Source organism: Coregonus clupeaformis, chromosome 15, assembly GCF_020615455.1.
Source record: "Coregonus clupeaformis isolate EN_2021a chromosome 15, ASM2061545v1, whole genome shotgun sequence".
Lineage (NCBI taxonomy): Eukaryota > Metazoa > Chordata > Actinopteri > Salmoniformes > Salmonidae > Coregonus > Coregonus clupeaformis.
In genome coordinates, this window is record NC_059206.1 from 21,473,736 (window position 1) to 21,501,048 (window position 27,313).

Below are 27,313 nucleotides of genomic sequence, written 5' to 3' on the forward strand. Positions count from 1 at the left end.
GGTTACCGCTGTGGAAGGAGTTTAAATCGGGTGAAAAGTGATTACATTCGTTTTGTAAGCGGGCTGCCTCCCGGCGTGAGCCAGGTGCCCTGCTCTGGCCGAACGTGAAGTCGGCTCAAAACAAAAGTGGTGTGATGAGTAGGATTCTGTGTTTTCACATAAACGCTTTATATGCCTTCAAAGTGAAAAAAGCTTGAAAATTCAAAAATGTATTTGATGGAAAAGAGATGTTGTATGTGTTTGGACGATGCACAATGCTGCCTTGTTGCCAACATGACCGAGCAGCGCAAACGCAGATGACTGTTTGAGTTGAGACGGGGCGCTCCTCCCTCCCCGCTTTCGCCCGGTGAAGTGACGGGCCATTACCGGATCAACCCGGGCCAGAGTAATAGAGCTCCCTCAATGACCACCAGCCCCTGCGTTGAGCGCACTGTGCGCATGCGTAGTCCTACAGATCCGACGTTGGCGTCAGTCAGCACTAAAATGCTATCCCGTTAGAATACCCCGTCAACGGGTTGTGCCAAAGCTGTGCTCACCGTGCCTCGCTTCCTCTCCACAATACGAACACGGACGAAAAGAACACCATGTTATCCAGATTTAAAGACGCTACATTTCAGCAGTGAAAAGAGGAGGGCGAGACGGAGGAGAGTGAATTAACAAAATAGGCTAGAAAGGGACACAGAGAAGAGAGAATCCCACCGACCATCTGCGTGAGGCGAGAGAGAGGAGAAGGAGGCCAACCCGAGAGCAGCAGCCGACTGCGCTGTGGAATAACCTACGGTTTCCGTTGATTTGAAACCAGAATTTTGAAATTTATTTATTATTCTGCGAGACATTTTACTAAATTCCCACAAAATGTCATCTTCTGGCAAAGACAACAGCGCACACTATATGAACTATGTGGGACCTTATCGTTTGGAAAAGACCCTCGGCAAAGGACAGACAGGTTAGTCCTTGTCTCTTGTCTAACCGTGGATGATGTGTATCCTATCGCTCCCGATTGCTGGCTGCCAATGAAAGCACTGGTTGTCTTTTATGGGTTATGCTGACATGGGCTAGGCCATATGGGCTACTCTGTAGGTTATTGTGGGTCGGATGAATTTAATTTAGGGTGCATCACTGACGTCCGGGCTGGTTGCTTCTAGTTCCCACGTATTGCTTTTGACTCACTGCATCAATCGGGGTTGAGAGCTTTCAGTCAGTGGGACTGTGCACTTGAATGTCTGTTGTGGATTATCCAAAAATTATACTTCCTAATAAAAGGAAATAAACTGGTCCGCCCTACAGCCTAGTCAGCTGGCTACAGTAGGGCTACATGTAGTCCACACGGCTTACGTGTGATTATTGAAATATAATAATAATGTCCCTTTAATCCTCATTGCCAGACAACGGGAAGATGGTATCCCAATGTTGCATGTTGTGGGTTTGTTACATTGTAGCGTCACGTGTCGCTTTCTTTGAACATGCACACATTTGTCGGTTACAATGTTGCATTGGGGAAACCTGCGCTGATCTCTGCAAAATTAGATAGGGCAAGCTACTGCACTGCACAAGGCTGCTCTACCAGCGGTATAGTTTCTCTGTCCGTCCCTGCAATGACAAGCACTAGCACCTGTCCGTGCAATTGCTGCTGCAATTACAAAGACTTTTAATCCCAAACTACACTCATGTGGTGAATTTTATTTTATTAACGAAAGATTGACATAGTCTAGTGATTTCCTGATACCCTATTTGTATCCAGCTAAAGCAGTTTGATTAAAATAAATAGCCTATGTGGGATGCATAGCATCCCCAAAACCACTAGGTGATGATGTGGGTACCACTGTCATGTGGGCACCACTGTCATAGGCTATAGGCTACTTTTTTGAAGGGTCTAATGAGAAAACAAGCTGTGTGCCATCATCTCTGATTCTCTTCTGGGTGCGCAATATCAAGTGTGCCTATAGTGTGGTCTCAATCAAATGATCCATAGCCTATAGGAGCACAGAGCAAAGTTATAATTCTAAGATGGCTGCTGGGATGGTGTAAATAAAACAAGGCTTCATTACACACCGCAATGGATATTCCAACCCTGAGCTCTTGCTGATCAAAGCAATTGTTTTGTGCTGCCTAACCAATGCTGTGCTGTGTAGGCCTACAGTGGCAGTTCAGAAGGAGAGTCAAATAATTCTTTCTAAAATATTTTTTGATTAGGTCTAGTCCAAAAAAATCATTATCTTGCGTGCAGACTAGCTTATAGCCTATGTTCTGTTTAGTTTGAGAAGGAGAGCAGGAAGATGAGTAGGAGGACTGGAGGTCAACTTTGATAGCTTGCTACTACTATAATTGATTTTTAATAAAAACAATATGTATGTTGCCCATGTTGCATTTATCAGGGTTATTGACCTCACAATAAGCCAGATTCGAGTAACTTACATTGTGGTGCTCAAACTTGAAGCAGCAGTCAAGGCAAAATCAATTTGAAATGGACAGCTCATGTTGCTGAAAGTAGGCAAATTCGAGAAGGCATAATTCATTTAAACCGTCTTCATTTTAATTAGACTTTACTAACAACAAGAGAGCCTATTTCTTCCTATTTATGAAATAAGAGGTAGGCCTTCCTGTTTCACAGATGAAATTAGGCTGTAGGCTGCTATATACATAGATTTGTCGGCCAATTCCTCCACCCACCATGCACTCTTTAAATACCCTACCTCCGTGTCAGTGAAGGGCTGTTAAGTTAAAACCAGGACTTGAATTGAGGGTGTATGAGAGGGTATGCCATAGGACTACCTTTTATTAATGAAAATTGTGAAAAGCACAGGCCTACCTATTGTTAGCTTAAGGGTTTTAAGAAAATATAACAGATCCGATTAGATAAAGTGATCTATAACAACGCTTTGTTCCGCGATGCTTTATGCTAGAAACAAGCTGTAAAATACCCTGGAAAGACATGACTCTGTTGCATATGGGGATATCATTGTTTCATTTCTTTGATATTCATAAGCTGAGCTACAACCTTCTACAGCCGAGGAGACAAAACATATTTTAATTCTGTCACTATCAATTGATTAACCTATTCACTTTCTGTACAACAAAATATGTTTAAACCCAGACAGCCTTTAAGGAAACACTTCTTGAAGAAGAGTAGCCAGCAGTTAAAGCTTACATTTTTCTGCATCTGTAGGCCTACTGTCTGGGGTGGAAAAATAGGCCTATCCTTTGAAAGTGCCATGCTCAGAATCCTAATGACATCTCAGATTTAATTATTTGTAAACAGGGACCGTTTCGTTGCAAACAAGACACTGATTTGGCATTGGAGAAATATGATAAGATGAACACATAGGCCTATCTCTCTGTCCATTCTTAGCCTGTAATTTTGGTAATTTGTGAAGTATTCAAAAAGATTCTGCTAATATGTGAAATGACGTAGAACTGCGTTCATCAATATAGAACTCACGCATTAGGGTGTACATACATACAGTAGCCTACTGTAACACACACACACTGTAATTCACACTCCAAAGTCACTGCTGTTTACAGTGCTATGGATGAGAGAGAGGGGCACAGTCCTATATGACCATGCAGGTTAGCGAGGTCACACACCAGTTGGAACCCGTACTCTGGTCTCATTACCATATTTATGTGAAGGCTTTACATGCAATGAGTTACATAGTAAGTAGAGAACTATGCTAATGACTTACTGTGTAACTCTACTAGTCATTTTCCACATTACTGGAGGGGACAAAACAAGTCCGGGAACTTAGTTCATATTCACCGGAATCCTTGGTTTGTATTAGCATTGGCTCTTGCAATGATTGCATTTGATTAGCTGCTAGTGGCATTAGATCATTCCATTCCCATATGAACGCATCCATTCGGGTCACCTTCTGTACCTGTGTCCTTGTATACCATAGGTGCTTATTGGTGCTCAGGGTGCCAGGTAGCCTAACGATTAGAGCGTTGGGCTAGTAACCGAAATAATTGCTGGTTTGAATACCTGAGCTGACAAGGTGAAAACTCTGTCGATGTACCCTTGAGCAAGGCACTCAACTCTAATTTGCTCCGGGGGCACTGTACTACTATGGCTGACCCAGTCAAACAACACAAACTTCACCTATCCAGTGTATGTGACAATACTTTTTTTTTTTTTTATCCCCTACAACCACCTCCACCCCCTCTCATCTAGTCCTCTCTCCCCACCACCCTGCTCTCTAGCCTGGGTAAGCGACGTCCCAGCTTTCCTTAGCAGTCCAACATCTACAATCTCCACTACCAACCCCACCCCTCTTAGCCATTCTTTTCTCCCCACCACCCTGTTCTTTGAGTAAAAGGCATGCCACGTGTGTGGAGCTTGTGTCGTCTGTTCCCCCCTTGTCCCCCCAGGGCTCCAGTGTCCACTCCAACTATGACTCTGCGTCCTGAAATGAATCTAAAGTGGAGCTGGGCCGCAAGCAGGAATGCAGCTGAATGACTCTCTGTGTATGTATGTGTGTCTGACTGTGCGCACGTCTTGACATGAGACGTGACAGAAAGAGAGAGTGCGTGTGTATATATTTATACCATTGACAATGTGTGTTATTATTTCTTATTTTGCGTGCGAGCGAGCGAGCGAGTGTGTGTTGTGCTGGCTCCAGCAGGACTGTGAGGCTGACTGAGATTGTTGATGGCTGTTATTATGAATAGACTTCCCCGGTGCTGCATCTGCAGAGAGAGGACAGAGAAGCCCATATGTCATCACACTCCCACACCAGGAGCTTAGGCAGGGGGAGAGACGTGCAATTGTGCGTGCTTGTGTGTGTGTGTGTGTGTGTGTGTTTGAGTGCGAGCGTATCACACACAGAGCTTATGTGGAAACCCAAGGAGCCTTGAGTGTCACGGTTTCGGCCGAGGCTGCTTCTCCTCCTTGTTCGGGCAGGCTTCGGCGGTCGTCGTCTCCGGAGTACTAGCTGCCACCGTTCTATGTTTCGATGTTCGTTTGGTTTGGTCTGTTTGTACACCTGTTCTTTGTTAGTGTTGATTATGTGCCCTATAAGTTCTCTTAGGTTTTGTCATGTGTTGTGTGTAATTGTTTCGTGTCAGCTAGGCGTCAGTTTGTTCTCTCTCGTTCTGTTTTGTTTTGAGAGAGTGTCCGCACTGTGTGCGCAGTTTGGGTTACGCACTGTTTTCTGTGTGCGTAATTTTTCGCTTGCCCTCCGGCTGGGATTTTGCCGTGAGTCTTTTGTATTGTTTGATCCTCACTAAAGACTGTTGAAGAGCCTCTGTTGTCCTGCGCTTGATTTCTGCACCACATCTACGCTCAGCCCTTGACAGAATTACACACCATCATGGAATCAGCAGGAGCCGCCTCATCTGTCGAGGCAATCGAGGAGCGCCGTCGCGGACAGGATCAAAAGATCAGCTGGATTGGGAACTCTCTCGAGGGGGTGGTGGAGACCCTCCGTAGATGGGAGACCGGCGGGGCTCCCACGCATCCACTCATCGCACCATCGCCATCAGCCAGTCCGCCTGTTCAACTTCCGGAACCCAGTGGGATTCGGCTCTCGCTCCTGAGGGCGTATGATGGCACCGCTGCCGGGTGTCAGGGTTTCCTTCTACAAGTCGAACTTTACCTAGCCACTGTACACCCGGTGCCCTCGGGATACGAGAGCGTTTCCGCCCTCATCTCCTGTCTCACCGGCAAGGCGTTGGAATGGGCCAACGCCGAATGGAGGAGGATAGACGCCGCTACTATCACATATGCGGAATTCTCCCGCCGCTTCCGGACTGTGTTCGACCATCCACCAGAGGGGAAAGCGGCGGGGGAGCGTCTGTTCTACCTTCGGCAGGGGATGAGGAGTGCCCAAGATTTTGCACTGGAGTTCCGGACTCTAGCGGCTGATGCAGGGTGGAATGAGCAGGCCCTCATAGACCACTTTCGCTGCAGCCTCAGGGAGGACGTCCGTAGAGAGTTGGCCTGCAGGGACACCACTCTCACCTTTGACCAACTGGTGGACATGGCAATTCGCCTAGACACCCTGCTGGCCACCCGCGGACGCCCTGGGGGGGGGGGTCGCCCATTCCACCCTCCAGCACCTCCGAGTCGAGTCCCATGGAGCTCGGGGGGGCTGGCGCTAGAGAACGGAGGAGAGGGAGTTCGAGGGGGGCCGTCTCCTGCACCAACTGTGGCCGTGGAGGACACACTGCGGCCAGGTGCTGGGGAGGGTCTCCTGAGGGACGAGACGGCAGGCCACGCGCTGGGGAGTCCTTCCTGGTGAGTAGGCGCCCCACTTACCCAAAGCTCTCTGTCGTGCACATAACCATACCTGTTTGTTTTTTACAGGTTGCACCTCGTTCCCAGCATAAGGCGCTAGTAGATTCAGGCGCGGCTGGGAATTTTGTAGATCGTAAGTTTTGTAAAGAGTTAGGGATTCCTCTCCTTCCTGTTAAAGATCCCTTCCCTGTACATGCCCTAGATAGCCGTCCGTTGGGATCGGGGTTGATTAGGGAGGTCACAGCGCCACTTAGGATGGAGACGCAGGGGGTCATGAGGAGACGATTCAGCTATATCTGATTGACTCTCCTGCGTATCCGGTGGTGCTGGGGCTTCCCTGGTTGATTACTCATGATCCCACTATTTCGTGGCGAGAGAGGGCTCTTAAGGGGTGGTCTGCCCAGTGTGTGGGGCGATGTCTGGGTGTTTCCGTGGGGGCGACCTCGTTGGAGAGTCCAAACCAAGTGCCCGCATTGCACATTCCCCCCGAGTATGAGGATCTGGTAGTCGTGTTTAGCAAGGCGAGGGCGGCGCGATTGCCACCTAATAGACAGGGGGATTGTGCGATAGATCTCCAGGCAGGAGCTGCGCTCCCGCGGAGCCATGTGTATCCGTTGTCGCAAGAGGAGAAGAGAGCTATGGAGACATACATAGCTGAGTCTCTGAGACAGGGATACATACGGCCCTCCACTTCCCCTGCGTCCTCGAGCTTCTTTTTTGTGAAGAAGAAAGATGGAGGTTTGCGCCTGTGTATTGATTACCGTGGTCTCAATCAGATTACTGTAAAATACAGTTATCCACTCCCTCTGATTGCGACTATGACGGAGTCATTACACGGGGCAAGGTTCTTCACAAAATTGGACCTCAGGAGCGCCTACAACTTGGTGCGCATTAGGGAGGGCGATGAATGGAAGACAGCATTTAGTACCACCTCGGGTCATTACGAGTATCTCGTCATGCCATACGGTTTAATGAATGCTCCGTCAGTCTTCCAATCCTTTGTGGATGAGATTTTCCGGGACATGCAGGGACAGGGGGTGGTCGTGTATATAGACGATATTCTGGTGTACAGTTCTACCCGAGCCGAGCATGTAGCCCTGGTGCGCCGAGTATTGAGGAGACTGTTGGCGCACGACCTGTATGTCAAGGCAGAGAAATGTCTGTTTTTCCAGGAGTCGGTCTCCTTTTTGGGTTATCAGTTGTCTGCGTCAGGGGTGAAGATGGAGGTTGACCGTGTGTCAGCCGTGCGTAATTGGCAAACCCCAACCACAGTTAAAGAGGTGCAGCAGTTCTTGGGCTTTGCGAATTACTACCAGAGGTTTATCCTGGGTTTTGGACAGGTGGCAGCTCCCATCACGTCCCTTCTGAAGGGGGGTCCGGTGCGCTTGCGGTGGTCAGTTGAAGCGGACAGGGCTTTTGGGAGACTGAAGGACTTGTTTACTTCGGCACCGGTGCTGGCGCACCCGGATCCCGCTTTACCATTCCAAGTGGAGGTGGACCCGTCAGAAGCCGGTATCGGAGCCATTCTCGCGCAACAGTCCGGCACGCCACCTAAACTCCGCCCCTGTGCCTTTTACTCGAAAAAGCTCAGTCCGGCGGAGCGAAATTATGACATAGGGGACAGGGAGCTGTTAGCCGTGGTACAGGCCCTAAAGGTGTGGAGGCATTGGCTTGAGGGGGCTCAACACCCTTTTCTCATTTTGACTGACCACCGTAATCTGGAATACATTCGGGCAGCTAGGAGACTAAATCCTCGCCAGGCGCGGTGGACTATGTTTCTAGCCAGGTTCGTGTTTAAGATCACTTACATTCCTGGGTCCCAGAACGGAAAGACAGACGCCCTGTCTCGGCGGTATGACACAGAGGAGAGGTCCGTTGAGCCCACTCCCATACTACCGAAGTCTTGTTTGGTGGCACCGGTGGTGTGGGAGGTCGATGCTGAAATCGAGCGGGCGTTACGTACCGACCCTAGGCCTCCCCAGTGTCCAGTGGGTCGGACGTACGTTCCGCTCGAGGTTTGGATCGACTCATTTATTGGCCTCCTCTGGCCATCCAGGTATTGGTCGGACAGTGCACTGCCTTAGCACGAAGTACTGGTGGCCAACGTTAGCCAGGGATGTGAGGGTTTATGTTTCCTCCTGCTCGGTGTGTGCCCAGTGTAAGGCGCCCAGACATTTGCCCAGGGGTAAGTTACAACCCCTGCCCGTTCCACAACGACCCTGGTCGCACCTCTCGGTGGATTTTGTTACAGACCTTCCCCCCTCACAGGGGAATACCACCATTCTGGTCGTTGTGGACCGGTTCTCGAAGGCCTGTCGTCTCCTTCCCATGCCGGGTCTCCCTACTGCCCTACAGACCGCTGAGGCACTATTCACCCACGTCTTCCGGCATTACGGGGTACCCGAGGATATAGTGTCTGATCGAGGCCCCCAATTTACCTCCAGAGTCTGGAGAGCTTTCATGGAGCGCTTGGGGGTTTCGGTTAGCCTTACCTCGGGGTACCACCCGGAGAGCAATGGGCAGGTCGAACGTGTGAACCAGGTTGTGGGTAGGTTTCTGAGGTCATATTGCCAGGGCCGGCCGGAGGAGTGGGCGAGGTATGTTCCCTGGGCCGAGATGGCACAGAACTCTCTCCGCCACTCCTCCACCAAACTAACTCCGTTCCAGTGTGTTTTAGGATACCAGCCGGCTCTGGCACCTTGGCATCAGAGCCAGATCGAGGCCCCTGCGGTGGATGAGTGGGTGCGGCGCTCGGAGGAGACGTGGAACGCTGCTCACGTCCATCTGCAGCGGGCCATCCGTCAACAGAAGACGAGCGCCGATCTCCACCGCAGTGAGGGACCGGTGTACGCACCGGGAGATCGGGTCTGGCTCTCGACCAGAAACCTGCCCCTCCGCCTGCCCTGCCGGAAGCTGGGTCGGCGGTTTGTGGGGCCTTTTAAAGTCCTGAGGAGGTTGAACGAGGTGTGTTACAGGTTACAATTGCCTTTTGATTACAAGAATATTAACCCCTCGTTCCATGTGTCTCTCCTCAGGCCGGTGGTAGCTGGTCCACTCCAGGACTTTGAGATAGAGGAGACTCCTCCTCCCCCGCTGGACATCGAGGGGACTCCGGCGTACACTGTTCGGTCCATCCTGGATTCGAGACGCCGGATGAGGGGGCTCCAATATCTAGTGGAGTGGGAGGGGTACGGCCCGGAGGAGTGGTGCTGGGTTCCGAGGAGGGACATCTTAGACCCGTCTCTTCTGACCGAGTTCCATCGTGGTCATCCTACGCGCCCTGCTCCGCGTCCGCCTGGTCGTCCTCGAGTCCGGGGTCGGCGCACGGCTGGAGCCGCGCGTCAAGGGGGGGGTACTGTCACGGTTTCGGCCGAGGCTGCTTCTCCTCCTTGTTCGGGCAGGCTTCGGCGGTCGTCGTCTCCGGAGTACTAGCTGCCACCGTTCTATGTTTCGATGTTCGTTTGGTTTGGTCTGTTTGTACACCTGTGCTTTGTTAGTGTTGATTATGTGCCCTATAAGTTCTCTTAGGTTTTGTCATGTGTTGTGTGTAATTGTTTCGTGTCAGCTAGGCGTCAGTTTGTTCTCTCTCGTTCTGTTTTGTTTTGAGAGAGTGTCCGCACTGTGTGCGCAGTTTGGGTTACGCACTGTTTTCTGTGTGCGTAATTCTTCACTTGCCCTCCGGCTGGGATTTTGCCGTGAGTCTGTTGTATTGTTTATCCTCACTAAAGACTGTTGAAGAGCCTCTGTTGTCCTGCGCTTGATTTCTGCACCACATCTACGCTCAGCCCTTGACATTGAGATAAAGTCTTCTAGCCTAATTCCATTTTCTACCTCAAAAGAGAAACCCAGCACCTCTCCTACCCTCCTATAAGATTATATTGGTATTGAGATCATCTAATAGGTGACTATATCATTGTTCAATATTCACACAATGGTTTCTTAAAGCAAGGACTCAATCTAAGGTTGTAATGCATTCAAATATAAATCAATGGGAAACAATAACTTATTTGTTTATTGTGGTGCTCCTAAATTAGTGTTTGGCAACATTGAATGGTTAATATGAATGGCAGGTTTTGGATGGGATTGTTGTGTGATTTTTCTGCAGGGGCCAAACTGGAGGCGTTTTGCCAGGAAGAGCTGTCTTGCTGGGCAGACTCAGAACAATTAGTCTGTGTGTTTTCATCTGTAAGAGTTGGAGCCCCCTTTAACGCAGGCTTTCCAGCCTCATATTTGGTCCTCATTTGCTAAGTGTCCAGCAGTGTGTGTGTGTCTGTCTCTCTCTCTGTGTGTGTGTGTGTGTGTGTGTGTGTGTGTGTGTGTGTGTGTGTGTGTGTGTGTGTCGGGCAGCAGCAGTGGGGATGGTTGTCATGGTTTCATCTCTCCTCTGACAATGGCCATGCTTTCCATCCTGGAGATCACAGCAAGACTGCAGCCGCCAAGCTTTCTATATCCTCCTCTCCTCCCCTCCTCTCCCCCTCTCTCCTTCTCTCCCACCCACCCTTACCCCCTCTCTCTTTCCTTTGCTTGCCATTGCTCCCCTCTTCCACACTCCATCACTACCCCGTCTCTCTTCTCTCCATGGCCTACTTCCATACTCCCCTCCCCTCTTTCCTCTCTAGCTTCTACAGTGTTTCCCTCAGAAGCTAAGTGATCTCTGGTGGATGTATTGGCCATCTCCAGTTGTGTTGTGGGAAGTAACAATGAGACATTGGCTTCTCCTGTATATGAGGGCATCATGAAGTGTCTATGGAGAGGTTGGTTTTGGACTGAGCATATATTTATCACTTTATGTAGATCACTCTGCTCATAAGACAGACTGTCATTTACCCATGGATGCTCCTAAAGACTAAAGGGTCCCAGAGGAGGAGAGGGAGGGGGAGAGGGGGGATCCTCTGCCCAGATGGCTATGTTTGGGTTGCCTGAGATACAGCTTCATTATCAGCTGGCTGCAGAGGTGTGTGCCGTCCCCTGCTCTCGGTGTGTGTGTGTGTGTGTGCGCATTACAAAAGGGACTGCGTCTCTACCTGTGTACTGTGCGGAAAAATGATACCAAAAACGAGTTAAGTGGTTGAAATTGGGAGCCCTCTTTATGTACTGTGGCGATGGGTCAGTTTTATGCGATAATATTGCGATGATATGACTGTTTTATGCGGAAATAGTGCAGTGATTGGTCAAAAATGCAAGCCCTCGCATAATATGCCGGGAATTGTTAATTTTACAAAAAATTCTGCCATCGCGGAATTCTGGAGGGACTGCCTTTTGGCAAGGACAGGGTTAATAAAATAAATGATTGGTTTTGTACTTCTCTCTCAGTCAAGGGGGCTGGTTTCCACGGTAACCTGGGGAATGCTCTCCCTCTCCTTGTTGGATGGTTGGAGACACTGTATGTGCCATAGGTATCTCTCTCTCTCTCTCTCTCTCTCTCTCTCTCTCTCTCTCTCTCTCTCTCTCTCTCTCTCTCTCTCTCTCTCTGCCTCTGTGTATCTCTTTTTCTCTCTCTCTGCGGCCCCTGCCTTTCTCTCAACTCTGCCTGAGGGGCTTGCCTGAGCTATGTGACCCTGATTTAGCCCACTGCAGTAAAAGGTTACACAGAATCTCCCCCAACACACACACACACTCCTCTCAGACAGGCAGGCAGGGTAAGTCCTATTTCTGAATTCCAGTCTTTTCAATGGATCATTCATTTTGGTGCAGGCTGATGATTAGATCTCACTAAGCTGCAATGCTCTGGTAAGTTTATTGTTACATAATGGTAATGAACCAGATACGTTTAGGTTTATGAATCAATTTGTGGTGTGTTTGTGTCTGTGTGTGTGCATTTATGTGTGTGTGCGTATATGTGTGCGTGTGTGTGTGTCATTAGCAGTCCTTGTCGACAGAGGATTATTATAGAGGTTGTTGTTAGAAGTGCAAAAATTAATGATGCAAGAAAAAACTTCTCTCAACACATGAGAAATCTTTGATATCTTGGGAACGGAAAAGAACAAAGGGTGTTTATCATCTCTTCAGCAAGACGGAGAGATGTTTTTAGTTTGATTCAATTATTTCTCCCCCCTACACACACACACACACACACACACACACACACACACACACACACACACGGTTCCATGGCTATCCTCAGCTAGCACAATCATTGCAGTCTGGTCTGGGTTTTCAGTCTCATGCCCCTGGCATTCCCTCATTAACAAGCTGCCCTAGGTGCTACTTAACACACGCTCCCTGAAATATTCACACTGCTGCTTCAGGTAGTGTGAAGGTGTGTGTTGCCTCTAACCCTCTACGGTAGTGTTCTTCACTCCTGGTCCTAGATGGCTGCACGGTGTGCAGGCTTTCATAATCCAGCGCTAACACACCTGCTTTATCTAATCTTGGGCTTGATGATGTGTTTATTTTATTTGTCACATGCGCTGAATACAACAGGTGTGTCAGGAGCTGATGTGGATGTGGTGTAGGAGTCAGGCGCAGGACACAGAGGCTAAGTCCAACAGACTTTACTTGTCATAAAGTGACAAAATACAAAATACGGGCCTCGAACAAACAGAGGCGAGCGATTACGCAAACTGTGCGTAAAAACACCAAAACAAATAAACAGAGCAGAAACTCGCAGCTCCTACGGACAGGCGGACAATAACACACAACACAAGACTAACCAAACGAGAAACTTATAGGAGACATAATCAACCAAACAGGAAACAGGTGTACACAATCAGACAAAACCAAACAGACATCGAAAACATCAAACGGTGATAGCTAGTACTCCGGGGACGACGACCGCCGAAGCCTGCCCGAACAAGGAGGAGGAGCAGCCTCGGCCGAAACCGTGACAAGGTGTAGACCTTACCGTGAAAGGCTTACTTACAAGTCCTTAACCAACAATGCAGTTCAAGACATAGAGTTAAGAAAATATTTACTAAATAAGCTAATGTAAAAACAAAAAGATAACACACGAAAATTACATAACAATAACGAGGCTATATACAGGGGGTACCGGTACCGAGGTTAGTCGAGGTAATTTGTAAAGTGACTATGCATAGATAATAAACAGCGAATAGCAGCAGTGAAAAAACTAAATGTAAATAGTCCCTGTGGCCATTTGATTAATTGTTCAGAAGTCTTATGGCTTGGGGGTAGAACCTGTTAAGGAGCCTTTTGGTCCTAGACGTGCTCCAGTACCACTTGCCGTGCGGTAGCAGAGAGAACAGTCTATGACTTGGGTGACTGGAGTCTTTGACCATTTTTTGGGCCTTCCTCTGACACCGCCTAGTATATAGGTCCTGGATGTCAGGAAGCTTGGCCCCGGTGATATACTGGGCCGTATGCATACCTTCTGTAGTGCCTTATGGTCAGATGCCGAGCAGTTGCCATACCAAGCGGTGATGCAACCGGTCAGGATACTCTCGATGGTGCAGCTGTAGAACTTTCTGAGGATCTGGGGACCCATGCCAACTCTTTTCAGTCTCCTGAGGGGGAAAAGGTGTTGTCGTGCCCTCTTCACAACTGTCTTGGTGTGTTTGGAACATGATAGTTTGTTGGTGATGTGGACACCAAGGAACTTGAAACTCTCGACCTGCTCCACTTCAGCCCCGTCGATGTTAATGGGGGCCTGTTCGGCCCTCCTTTTCCTATAGTCCACGATCAGCTCCTTTGTCTTGCTCACATTGAGGGATAGGTTGTTGTCCTGGCATCACACTACCAGGTCTCTGACCTCCTCCCTATAGGCTGTCTCATCGTTGTCAGTGATCAGGCCTACCACTGTTGTGTCATCAGCAAACTTAATGATGGTGTTGGAGTCGTGCTTGGCCACGCAGTCGTGGGTGAACAGGGAGTACAGGAGGGGACTAAGCACGCACCCCTGAGGGGCCCCAGTGTTGAGGATCAGCGTGGCAGATGTGTTGTTGCCTACCCTCACCACCTGGGGGCGGCCCGTCAGGAAGTCCTGGATCCAGTTGCAGAGGGAGGTGTTTAGTCCCAGTGTCCTTAGCTTTGTGATGAGCTTTGTGGGCACTATGGTGTTGAACGCTGAGCTGTAGTCAATGAACAGCATTCTCACATAGGTGTTCCTTTTGTCAAGGTGGGAAAGGGCAGTGTGGAGTGCGATTGAGATTGCGTCATCTGTGGATCTGTTGGGGCGGTATGCAAATTTGAGTGGGTCTAGGGTTTCCGGCATGATGGTGTTGATGTGAGAAGTGTTAAGTAAGTGTGTTAGTGCTGGGACAATAGGTGTGAGCAGAAACTTTCCAGAAACTACCCATCAAACTCAGTGGACAAAGGCTGTTTGATGGCCACTCTATCTTTACCAGGTACTTGCCTTTGACCACTATATACCTGCACTATATAGGAAATAAGCTGTCATTTGAGATGTGTGTGTGTTTGTGTGTGTGTGTGTGTGTGTGTGTGTGTGTGTGTTTGTGCTTCTCCCTATAGAACCTGACAGATAGAGGGGGGATTTCTGTCAGCTCCCTGGAGATTCCACTCCTCTCTCCTCCTCCTCTATTCTCCTCTCCTTTGTTTGAGGTTCATTACCTCTCCTGTCATTTATGTACGGCACGTGTACTGTATTTATCCTTTATTATCTGCTATTCAGAGGTTTAATCGACTCCGCAACGCTGCAGAGCCGTGTGCACGGCCTATTAATGACGGCGCCAGTGTGTTGGACACGTGTGTGTGCATTCGTTTGCGTGTGAGTTTGTGTGTCTGTGTGCATTTGTTAGCATGTGTGAGCGTGACTGTGTGTATGTGTGCATTTGTTAGCGTGTGAAACATGAGTGTGTAGCTTACGTGTGTATGTGCATTCCATTACGTGTGTGTGTGTGTGTGTGCACAAGTGTGTGTGTGTGTTTTTCTTTGTCTGTGCGCCTGCTTACGTCTGTGTGCATTCACTTACCCTCTTTCAATAATGACTTAGTATTCACAGAATGCTGTGTTGTCAATGACCTCCATAGGTTTCTGAAGGAGCCAGATGAACTTGAGAGGATCAGATATAGGTAACTGAGGCACAAGGTTTTGTCCATGTTAATCACTGACACTGCTGCTGTACGTGAAAAAGCCTCTGCTCTGCCAATGAGTAATACGGAGAGGTATTTACCCTGCTAGCAACGAAGGTCATTTGGTGGTTATTGGTGTGAAACTACTGTACTGTAAAGGAGGTTTGTTTTTAGCTAGATTTTAGCTAGCTACTATCCTACTCATACCCTGTTAGCATTTCAGTAGACTTTCATGTGTTAGCCGTAGCAACCCTTTTTTTGTTTTTTTATTTCACCTTTATTTAACCAGGTAAGCCAGTTGAGAACAAGTTCTCATTTACAACTGCGACCTGGCCAAGATAAAGCAAAGCAGTGCGATAAAAACAACAACAACACAGAGTTACATATGGGGTAAAACAAAACATAAAGTCAAAAATACAACAGAAAATATATATACAGTGTGTGCAAATGTAGCAAGTTATGGAGGTAAGGCAATAAATAGGCCATAGTGCAAAATAATTACAATTAGTATTAACACTGGAATGATAGATGTGCAAGAGATGATGTGCAAATAGAGATACTGGGGTGCAAATGAGCAAAATAAATAACAATATGGGGATGAGGTAGTTAGGTGGGCTAATTTCAGATGGGCTGTGTACAGGTGCAGTGATCGGTAAGGTGCTCTGACAACTGATGCTTAAAGTTAGTGAGGGAGATAAGAGTCTCCAGCTTCAGAGATTTTTGCAATTCGTTCCAGTCATTGGCAGCAGAGAACTGGAAGGAATGGCGGCCAAAGAAGGTGTTGGCTTTGGGGATGACCAGTGAGATATACCTGCTGGAGCGCATACTACGGGTGGGTGTTGCTATGGTGACCAATGAGCTAAGATAAGGCAGGGATTTGCCTAGCAGTGATTTATAGATGGCCCGGAGCCAGTGGGTTTGGCGACGAATATGTAGTGAGGACCAGCCAACAAGAGCGTACAGGTCACAGTGGTGGGTAGTATATGGGGCTTTGGTGACAAAACGGATGGCACTGTGATAGACTACATCCAATCTGCTGAGTAGAGTGTTGGAGGCTATTTTGTAAATGACATCGCCGAAGTCAAGGATCGGTAGGATAGTCAGTTTTACGAGGGCATGTTTGGCAGCATGAGTGAAGGAGGCTTTGTTGCGAAATAGGAAGCCGATTCTAGATTTAACTTTGGATTGGAGATTCTTAATGTGAGTCTGGAAGGAGAGTTTACAGTCTAACCAGACACCTAGGTATTTGTAGTTGTCCACATACTCTAGGTCAGACCCGTCGAGAGTAGTGATTCTAGTCGGGTGGGCAGGTGCCAGCAGCATTCGATTGAAGAGCATGCATTTAGTTTTACTAGTGTTTAAGAGCAGTTGGAGGCTACTGAAGGAGTGTTGTATGGCATTGAAGCTCGTTTGGAGGTTTGTTAACACAGTGTCCAATGAAGGGCCAGATGTATACAAAATGGTGTCGTCTGCGTAGAGGTGAATCTGAGAGTCACCAGCAGCAAGAGCGACATCATTGATATACATCGGAGAAAAGAGTCGGCCCAAGAATTGAACCCTGTGGCACCCCCATAGAGACTGCCATAGGTCCAGACAACAGGCCCTCCGATTTGACACATTGAACTCTATCTGAGAAGTAGTTGGTGAACCAGGCGAGGCAGTCATTTGAGAAACCAAGGCGGATGCTAACTTCGTAGTCTCCCAATTTGGCAAACTCCTGCCTGACCCAGGGTTATCCGGCGTTCTCCACTCTAATCCAGCCCACCCTGGCAGGCCTGATAACCCAGGCCATCCACCGCTAACACAGATAGCTAACAGCCAATAGCCCATCCACCGCTAACACAGATAGCTAACAGCCAATAGCCCATCCACCGCTAACACAGATAGCTAACAGCCAATAGCCCATCCACCGCTAACACAGATAGCTAACAGCCAATAGCCCATCCACCGCTAACACAGATAGCTAACAGTACCTCCACCGCTAATACAGAAAGCCCATCTACGACTAATACAGCCACGTTCAACTTAGACCAATTGAAAGCCTTAATCAATAGCTGTTAATCAAATGGGTTATGGCTTCAGATAAGCCCCTTATGGCACTGCAGTCCCCTTCCCTCAGCCAAAAACGTAATGAAATTGAGCACAAATCCTCCTAGGCCACTCTCTCTGCTCCCTCACTCTATCCTCTCTCTGTCCGCTCTCTCTCCGCTCCCTCCTATCTCTATCTTTTCGTTTAGGTACTCATCCCGTTCCAAAAGCAATCTGGACTTTTCCCATGAGTCAGCACTTGTGCTGTCCAAGAGCAGAGTCAAGTGGGCAGGGAGATTATTTGAAGAGCTGCTTTACCTCTTACTCTCTCTGATCCATACCACACACCAAGTTAACTTCATCATCATCTCATATTTTACATTGCATTTACATTTTAGTCATTTAGCAGACGCTCTTATCCAGAGCGACTTACAGTTAGTGAGTGCATACATTTATTTATTTTTCATACTGGCCCCCCGTGGGAATCGAACCCACAACCCTGGCGTTGCAAACGCTATGCTCTACCAACTGAGCTACATTTACATTTACATTTACATTTACATCATTTAGCAGACGCTCTCATCCAGAGCGACTTACAAATTGGTGCATTCAACTTATGATAGCTAGTGGGACAACCACCTTTTTTTCCCTTTTTTTTATGGGGGGTGGGGGTAGAAGGATTACTGTTATACTATTCCAGGTATTCCTTAAATAGGTAGGGTTTCATATGTAGGCTACTAGTTACACAACCTGATTCTTGCCTCCTCTTTTGAAAAGGGCACGATCATTTGTACTCTACAGCAGCTTGGGCATCATGTCACATCCCCATAGCATTTAGCTAGCACAAAAGGAGAGCTAGCATTTCCATAGAGCTCAATAGAGATGGAAACAATGCTTTTTATGTACATCATTGGATGGAAAGCTATCTATGCCATTGATAGAAAAAAAGTCACTTTTTAACATTAACTATTGACTATTAGCACTTTGAATGGATAGCCAAGCTAGCCTCCACACATGGCCTAAACTTTGCTAAGCCCAGAAACAGTATAATGAAATTGCCCATAGACACTGATCTAAGGTCAGTTTAGCATTAACCCCCAATGGTTACACTTAGCATTTCTGGGTAGGCAAGCTGATCTGTGCCTGAGGGCAACTAATACCCAGAGCCAGTCAGAACTGTGAACTCTCTTTGCTCTACCAGGACTCACACACTAAAGCTGAGTTGTCCACACAGATGGCCTGTGTTCTGTGTGCTCTCAGGACCCCTGCTGCCTCGGCATAGGCGTCCTCCCAGATGGCCCGTGAGTGGCAGCATGTGCGGAGTGGCTGCATAGCCCGGAGACCCGTGGCCCCAGCACAAACATCCAATCATGTGGCATAATCAGATTAGGGGGCAGGTGGCGAGGCGTGAGAATCACCATTATGCCCACTTTACTGGTAATGATAACAGGTACCACTGCTCCCAGGCATGTTCACTGGCCATATGTGTGTGTGTGTGTGTGTGTGTAATATATTTCCATAACTGCACAATCCATGACCACACACAGAGAGTATGTCCTGTAGTGCAGTGTTCCCAGGGAGTGCAGCAGTAGGATAGCAGTAACCTGCAGTCTGTGGTGTGAGTGGAGCAATGGGCTGCAGTGCTGCATGCTGCATTACAGCAGTGGCTGCAGAGTCTCTGCGGGCACACACACACACACACACACACACACACACACACACACACATACATCAGCCAAACCACCCTCTGCATGGAAACAGCATCACCTGATAGCAGTCCTACTATGTGTGTGTATGATACATTTGTCCTCACTATATCCTCGTGCAGATTTCCTGTGATCTGGATGCATGTTGAAATGCATCAGTGCTCCTCCCCCTGTTGCCTGTCTATATACTGCCTTCCTGGCTGGCCCAGTAACACAGCTAGGGCATTAGTCTCCTCTCTACTTTCTACACTGTTTGTCATGTCACACAGGAAAAGGGGACTTGATTGCAATGCATTATTTGTGGGCCTATTCTTTCTGCGTTGCCCCCTGTAACCATGGTTACTACAGCAAATGCAAGTGTGTGTGTGTGTGTTTGCGTGTTTGTGTACTTGCGTGCATACGTGTGTGTTTGTGTGTGTGTGTGTTTGTGTGTGTCTCTCTCTCTCTGTGTGTGTGTGTGTGTGTGTGTGTGTGTGTCTCTCTCTGTGTGTTATTTCTGACCAAGTTACTCATGGCCTCTAGTTTCCGTGTGCCAAATTAGAAAAAAAGTTACCAATCTATGCTTGAGTTACCCCTAATAACAAAGGCATTGGGGTGAACAGTGGTACTGTTTCCCCAATTGCGGATTCGATCTTTAAGGCAGTGTGGATTATTACTTGAATGTGAATTGGTCAATAAGTGAGCTGTGAATAGGTTGCCCTTCCATCACAAATGTACAGCTCCATACCTTAACTAGAGAAATGAAAAAGTTCAGTATCCTGTGAAATATTGATTGACTAAATGCATGTAGCCATCATTCACTATGGTATGGCAGGTAACAGACAGACAGCAGATGCTGGGAGTTTGATGCAGTGTGCCACCCTTCTCCTGGCATCGTGCCACGCTGGGCGCATGACGCAGCGAGGGGCGACGCCAAGGTCACCCAACAGCGGTGTGCCAATGTCAGTGGCATGGACAGGTGCCACTTGTACCACACACTGTGCTGTGCTGTGTGTGTGTGTGTGTGTGTGTGTGTGTGTGTGTGTCTGTCTGTCTAGGCCTATGTCTGTGTGTGGTTGTGTGAGTGAGAGCTGGTTTGACACTTTTTGTCAAGGCATCAACTGTCATAGTTTTTTTGAATCCAGAAATGTGGACCTCACCAGTTACCAGTCTCTTCTCTTTGGGTACCATAGAAGCACAACATTACCATTAAATATACGGTATCAGCTTGGAGAGAGAGATAGTGTTGGAGATATTAGAGCCTCCAGTCAGACTAGTGTAAGCCTGGTAGTGCTGGGGGAGTGTCATTACTGGCCATTTAAGGAATATGGGTGTCATTGTCACACGGGATCTAATTGGCCAAGCTCTAATGAGTAACAGGGACCAATTACAAATGATTACATCATCGCTGGGAATCACCCCTAGGGTTGGACCAGTAGAGCTCGCCAGCTTCTAGTCCTAAAACCCAGAAATGTGTTACCTCTGGTTCGTTCAGCCATTCCTATGGATTTTGGGATGAACGCAGAAAATAAGATCTGAGGTTAACACAGGTTTAGGAGATTATTTACATTTTTTTTACATTTACGTCATTTAGCAGACGCTCTTATCCAGAGCGACTTACAAATTGGTGCATTCACCTTATAGCCAGTGGGATAACCACTTTACAATATGTTTTTATTTTTTATTTTTTTGGGGGTGGGGTAAGGGGGGGGTAGAAGGATTACTTTATCCTATCCCAGGTATTCCTTAAAGAGGTGTGGTTTCAAGTGTCTCCGGAAGGTGGTGAGTGACTCCGCTGTCCTGGCGTCGTGAGGGAGCTTGTTCCACCATTGGGGTGCCAGAGCAGCGAACAGTTTTGACTGGGCTGAGCGGGAACTGTGCTTCCGCAGAGGTAGGGGTGCCAGCAGGCCAGAGGTGGATGAACGCAATGCCCTCGGGTGGGTGTAGGGACTGATCAGAGCCTGAAGGTACGGAGGTGCCGTTCCCCTCGCAGCTCCGTAGGCAAGCACCATGGTCTTGTAGCAGATGCGAGCTTCAACTGGAAGCCATTATTGATTATTGATTATTGATCATTGAGATCTTATACCTTTTGTTCAATGAGATAATATCAGTCAGTTAACATTACTTTTATGAATTCTGAAGCCTTCATGTGCTTTTTAAAAATACATAAATGCTTCGAAATTCACAAAAAGTGACGTTAGCTGATAGAGATTATCTCATAGAACAAAATGTGTAAGATCTCCTAAACCTGTGTTTACCACAGACCTTATTTTCAGCATTTATGCAAAACCTGTACAAAAACTCCATTCATTTTCTCATAGACTTTGTCCAACAAATCATGGCGGAGTGAGTGCCTACAAAAAGACGCCATTACTATTGCTCCCTATGCCCAGGCTGCATCAGGGCCTCCATAAAACCCTCCCTTTCTTTTCTCAGTTTTTCCTCTCTCTTTTTCATTTCTCTTTCTCTATGCCTCTCTCTTGTTTTGTCTCTCACCTTCCTCCTTCTCTCTGTCCATTTCATTTTCTTTCTCTCTCTTTTACCAACATCCTTCATCCATCTCTCTATCCTCTTTTCCTCTCCTTTGCTCCCTTTCTCTTCAATAACTCTGTTCCTCTTTCCATTTTCCCTTTTATTGTCCCCATCTCTCCATCCTTTCCTCTTTCTGCCATACCCCTCCCCCATATCTCAGCTCTTGTTCACTGAGCCCCTCTCTCAATCTCTTCCCCCTCTCCCCTCCCTCTCCATTTTTCTCTAAGCCCCACCCTCCTCCCTCTATCTCTCTCTCCAGGCTCCAGTTTTGCTTGCAGCTCTGTCTTTGTCTGCCCAGCCTGTGTGTGTGTGTGTGTGTGTGTGTGTGTGTGTGTGTGTGTGTGTGTGTGTGTGTGTGTGTGTGTGTGTGTGTTGTTGGCAGGCAGCCAGAGCCGGAGCGGAGTGAAGCGGGCCTATGACTCACAGTGATGCTGGGCTGTATTTTTAGCTTGGGCTGCCCCCCCCAACCCCCTCTCTCTCTCCCTTTCTCTCTGTGGACCTCGTCTAATTCACCACCACCATTTTCTACATACATGTAGGTAACGGCATGTAGATCTCCTGAGTGGCGCAGTGGTCTAAGGCACTGCATCGCAGTGCAAACTGTGCCACTAGAGATCCTGGTTCGAATCCAGGCTCTGTCGCAGCCGGCCGCGACCGGGAGACTCCTGGGCGGCGCACAATTGGCCCAGCGTCGTCCAGGGTAGGGGAGGGAATGGCCGGCAGGGATGTAGCTCAGTTGATAGAGCATGGCGTTTGCAACGCCAGGGTTGTGGGTTCGATTCCCACGGGGGGCCAGTATAAAAAAATATGTATTCACTAACTGTAAGTCGCTGCTAAATGACTAAAATGTAAAATGTAATGTAAATGTACCTGCACACTGGTAGCTGTGGGGGGAGTGGCATAATGACGTGTCTGTGTGTGTGCCCTGAGGACCAGTACCTTATCAAGGGGGTCATTCAAGGGAACTTGACTGCAGGAACAACTTGACCCCAGCCCCACTATGATGTATGGAGTGGCCGCCAGTGCATGACTGACTGTGCCTGAGGATAGAGAGAATTAGAGGAGAGGATGAAGGAGAGAGAGGAGAGAGGGAAGGGAGGATGTGTGGGTTGTTGGGAGAGGAGTGCTGGTGGAAATGTGTGTTTAAGGACAGCTCATTAGTCAGTGTTTGTGTGTGTGTTTGGAGAGAGAATCGACTGACATCAGGGATACGTATAGTACAGTACGTGTTATCTAACAAAGAGACCAAAATAGATAAACCTGTCATTATTGATTTATTTGCACGTGCTCCATGTGTATTTTAACATACTGAAAATTAAATAGCATTTTTGGACAATAAACCCTTATTCTCCACTCATCTACGCAAGTCTACTGACCATTACTTCTCAGTTTTAGTTGATCTACTAGCCTTTTAACTGATGTTACCCTTGTATTAACAGAGTGGTCTGTGCGTACCCACTGCCTGGGGAACAGGCCGTCTGGCAGGTGGGTTAACCACCCAACAGACTGCAAGGGGCGAGGGTCACAGGTTAGCCACTACTAATAACACCATTATCACCTTATCTGAGGCAACATTGTTTTTAAGTGAAAGTGATTCTGATGTTAAGGTTAGTTTCCAATGTTTGTTTTGGTTTGACAGGAAGGTAGCTCGTGTTATAGGTTTTTGCCAACTGGACCAGAATGGTTTCCCATTGACGGGTGCCCACTGTAAAGTAGGCAAGTAATGATCAACTGGTTCTGTTGACAAACTCTGCCATTGAAAACCGTGAAGGAGAATTTATCTGTTCATCCTAAACCCGGATGCTATCTCTCCCTCTCTCTCTCTCTCTCTCTCTCTCTCTCTCTCTCTCTCTCTCTCTCTCTCTCTCTCTCTCTCTCTCTCTCTCTCTCTCTGTTGTTTTGTCTAATCTGGGCTGATTCCTGACTGTGTACTGTCTCCATCCCCATCATGCTGGATAGCTGGATAGCTGGATTAGACCAGATTAAGGACTAGCACAGATGGGATGTTGCTGTGGCACGTTCCCATCCCCCACCACATTGTGTGTGTCCCCTAGTACAGAGTGCACCTCATGGGTAGGCCTGATAGAACTGAGGCTCATTCATAAGCACCTGGTAGTACAGTGCTGACATTTTCCATGTTTCTGAACATTTCACAGCCATTTTCATAACAGGCTGCAGGGTCGGTTGTGGTCTGTGGTAGGTGTGGAGGATTTGAAGGAGTCTGGGAGTCAGTAGGTCTAGTAGGTAGTTGGTAGTGGGTGGTCTATGTGCTTCAGTCTATCTGGATATTTGTGTGTCTCTGGTGCCTCTGTCAGTCTCTGTCTCGTCTTGATAGCTGATGACGTCTCGTAACATCTCCCAGTGTCTTGTGTGTCTCCTCTAGTCAGTCGGTGTCTAAAAGTCTGTAAATCTCCTCTCCTTAAGTTTTACACATCATATCTCCTGTCCTTAAGTTTTACACATCATATTGCCGTGCAAAGCCTTGCCATGGCGCGATGAGCAGAACTGCACATAGCTAAGGCTAACTGTTTTGGCACGCTTCTCAGTGAGCACTGCTCAGTATACAGTCCGTCTGCTCTCACAATGCTAATTTCAGCCCGGTTGGGGGTCATACAGTAGCTAGCTTCAACTGGATGTGCTACTAGAGTCAGTCAGTGAGTGTGGGAGGCTGTCCATCTGTCCTCTCAACAGCACCACTGAGCTCTTTGTCTCCCTGCCTCTCTGCTTGCCCTCTACTTCCTTCATTCAAACTAGCCACAATTAGTGAGCGCTCTAGCTCTCTCCAGTTAGGCCGATTGATGTTGCTCTATTCCTCAATTGGAGGCCAGGTCTAATTATCCCAGCCTTTCTCTCTACACTCATTGGGGCTCCTCAACATGAAAGCTGAGAGGTGCTTAAGTTGTTGCTGTTTGCATTGATTTCCATAGAGAAATAAACTGAGAGAATAAAGAGAGTGAGTGTTTGAGAATTTCTCAATGTCCTTGAGCTTGTTTTAGACCGGTTTCATTCTTCTTCTTTTTTTGTTCTTTTCTTTTCTTTTCTTTTTGTTCTTTCCTTCAGTCTTCCCCAGCCCTCCTCCTCCTCCTCCTCCTCCTCCTCCTATTCCTCCTCCTCCTCCTCCTCCTCCTCCTCCTCCTCCTCCTATACCTCCTCCTCCTCCTCCTATTCCTCCTCCTCCTCCTCCGCTCCTTCTTCTTTGTCTGCTTCTTCTTCTTCTTCTTCTTCTTCTTATTTTTTCAATTGAATTGGCTACAATGGGAAATCATATTATTCACTGTACTGTTAGTATAGTTCAGTAAAGAAAAGTAGAGTATAGTTCAGTACTGTACTGTAGAGTTCATTACAGTACACAGTAGAGCAAACTATAGTTGAGTACAGTATAATGTACTGTACTGATCTACAGTATACTCTACTTTACTGTACTGAACTATACTGTTCTTTGCTTTACTGTACTGTACTGAACTCAACTGTACTCTACTGAGCACTACTGTGCTGTACTTTGATGTCCAAACTTGTGAAACATACTGTAGATGTCTATGATTGGTTCAGATTTGGTCCGGTCCGGATCAACCAAATTTGGAATTGTTTGGGGGCAGAGCTCATTAAAATAATAGCCAGAGTGTAGAATAATACCCAAAATATGCAAAGGAGGATATTGCATATTTATACCCGTGTGTACCTATTCAGGATACATCACCCTGAAGAGAATGACTTTCATATCCATAATTATGCATTTCTGTGTAGTACAGATCAGGGACCCATGATGACATTCCGTTACCGCAATTCCGTTACCATGTGTAAATCCATTTCACTTACTGTAGTTCAATAACCAAAAGAGATTTTTTCAAAGTCAATTTGTCATGTCATAGCTGACACCCCATTCTTTCTGAACATTGTTGAATTTGAATTCGGAGCAGTTAACGGAAAACGTGGAAAACTGTTACCATACGTTGCATCTGCACGGTTCTTCCAGTAAATGTGTTTTTGTAAAATGTTCAGTGTAAATTGTTAAGTTGTTAAGTTGTCCTAGTGCATAGAATTGTATGGTTTGTTAAACTTTGAAATCAATGGCTTTTGTTTGGCATATATTCTAACTGAAAAATCTGAGTCTCAGCGAAAATCTGTTACTGTGGAATTTCCCGGGTACAAAATGGTAAAAAGACGGGAAGCTTAACCCACTGGACCTGTCAGCTGCAGTGGTAGACCTGTGACACCAGATGACAGAACGATACTTTCTGAAGTGAGGAAAAGGACAGAAGGGATGAAAGGAAGGAAGGATGGATGGGTGGTTTGGCCGACGGCTGTGGTTGAGAAATGAGAGCGTGTCACTGACATCCCTCTTTCTCTCCGACATCGGTATTACTCTTGTTGAAAGATGGACTCAATTCATCCTCAGTATGTGTGGCTCTTCCAGAAATATAGAGAGACTGTCAGAATCCATTGATTTCACACAGGATGGGAAACATTAAGCACAGAAAAGCATTGGGAAGTGCCTAACCATTGGGAAATGCAGTTACTCTCTTACTGGCTGGAAATGGAGCTTGAGTGTGTATTCTGATGATGCATCACACAGCATCCAATGTTTGCTAGCTTTCATTTTGTTTTGACTCTGGTCTGTCTGTCTTTTCTGGCTTGGTTTGAGAAATCCTACTGTAGGATCCTATTCAATTACTGGCCCTTGAGGGCCGAAGTCCTGATGGTTTTCTTTTCTACCTGACAGTTAATTGATCATTGATTGGCCAGAGGGTTCACTCACCTGGTGTCTCAGGTCTTAATCAGTCCCTGGTTACATGGAGAGAATGAAAACCAGAAGTTTTCCGGCTCTCATAGACCGTAAGTATAAGCCATGTCCAACATCAACACAAAGTCAAGCTTGCTGTTGGCAGCTCTTGTTGTTGAGGAGGGAAACACAAAACCTGCATGATGCCTTTGACACGTTGTCTTCCGGTGGCCATACATCAGTGTCTGTTTGTACACGAGTGATGTTTACTGTTCTTTCTGCAACAATAGGCATCTGTTGTCATTGTGGTTGGCACAAAGAAGACTCATCCGACAGAAAGCATAGAAGCTCACACAGACACATAATAGGATTTCTGTTTTCCCACATTCAGCTGTGTTAGCTGTGTTACTGTGAATACTGACATAGTATGCTGTTCAGTGTGATAAAGAATATGAGTATATGGGTTGGGAAGCCTCACAGTGGCAAAAGGCCTCATTTAGTTTCTGACTGTTTATATTTTAAGAGTGATAAGTCAGTGGGCATAAGCTGATGTTGGCTGTCATGACTGGTTATACCGTCATCTATGATAGTGTTATGTAGCCTAGCCCTTCTCAAGGAATATTTAAGTAAAATGTTTGCATGTTTCTTTTCCTTTTTTGTTCCATTAAGCAGTCACTCTTACTGTCGCTCTTACAGACCTGTGTTAATGAGCTAAAGCTAGCGTAGCTCACCTGCGCTAATAGGCTAACAGGTTTGGACAACAGCCAAGTACCAGCCATAACAGGTAATGAACCAGGGTTGGAGACGACAAAAGGTGAGACAGAGAGGGCCAGACAGGGGCTGACAAGGACAGATTGTCCTCTGGAATCCCTAAGTTGCCTCCAAGTCTTCTAGCAAATACCCTACCTCAATGATGTAATGCAATGTCATGCAAATAGGGACTAGGAGTATATCACTTTTGTCATAACTAGCTTTTAATTTCTACGAGTAAATCTTTGGCATTGAAAGTCTTAACAGAAGCTAAATGCTTTGTCTGGAGAGTTTCTACTCGACTAATCAACCTTTTATGAATAAACAGCTTATGTTCTCAGTCTTGAGCATATAAATCTAGATAGATAAGGGGGAAGTC

The 27,313-nt window shown here is 47.2% G+C and overlaps 1 protein-coding gene across 6 annotated transcripts in view; it reads left to right on the forward strand.

Annotated features, from left to right (window-relative positions):
• Window positions 1–479: 479 nt before the first annotated feature.
• The window catches only part of LOC121582258 (serine/threonine-protein kinase BRSK2), a 176,174-nt gene continuing 149,340 nt past the window's right edge, over window positions 480–27,313 (forward strand). For all 6 annotated transcript variants that reach the window (XM_045225052.1, XM_045225049.1, XM_045225050.1 and 3 more), the window contains exon 1: window positions 480–946. In XM_045225052.1, coding sequence (XP_045080987.1) covers window positions 856–946 — 91 coding nt within the window. In that variant the 5' untranslated portion in view covers window positions 480–855. The remainder of the gene's footprint in view (window positions 947–27,313) is intronic.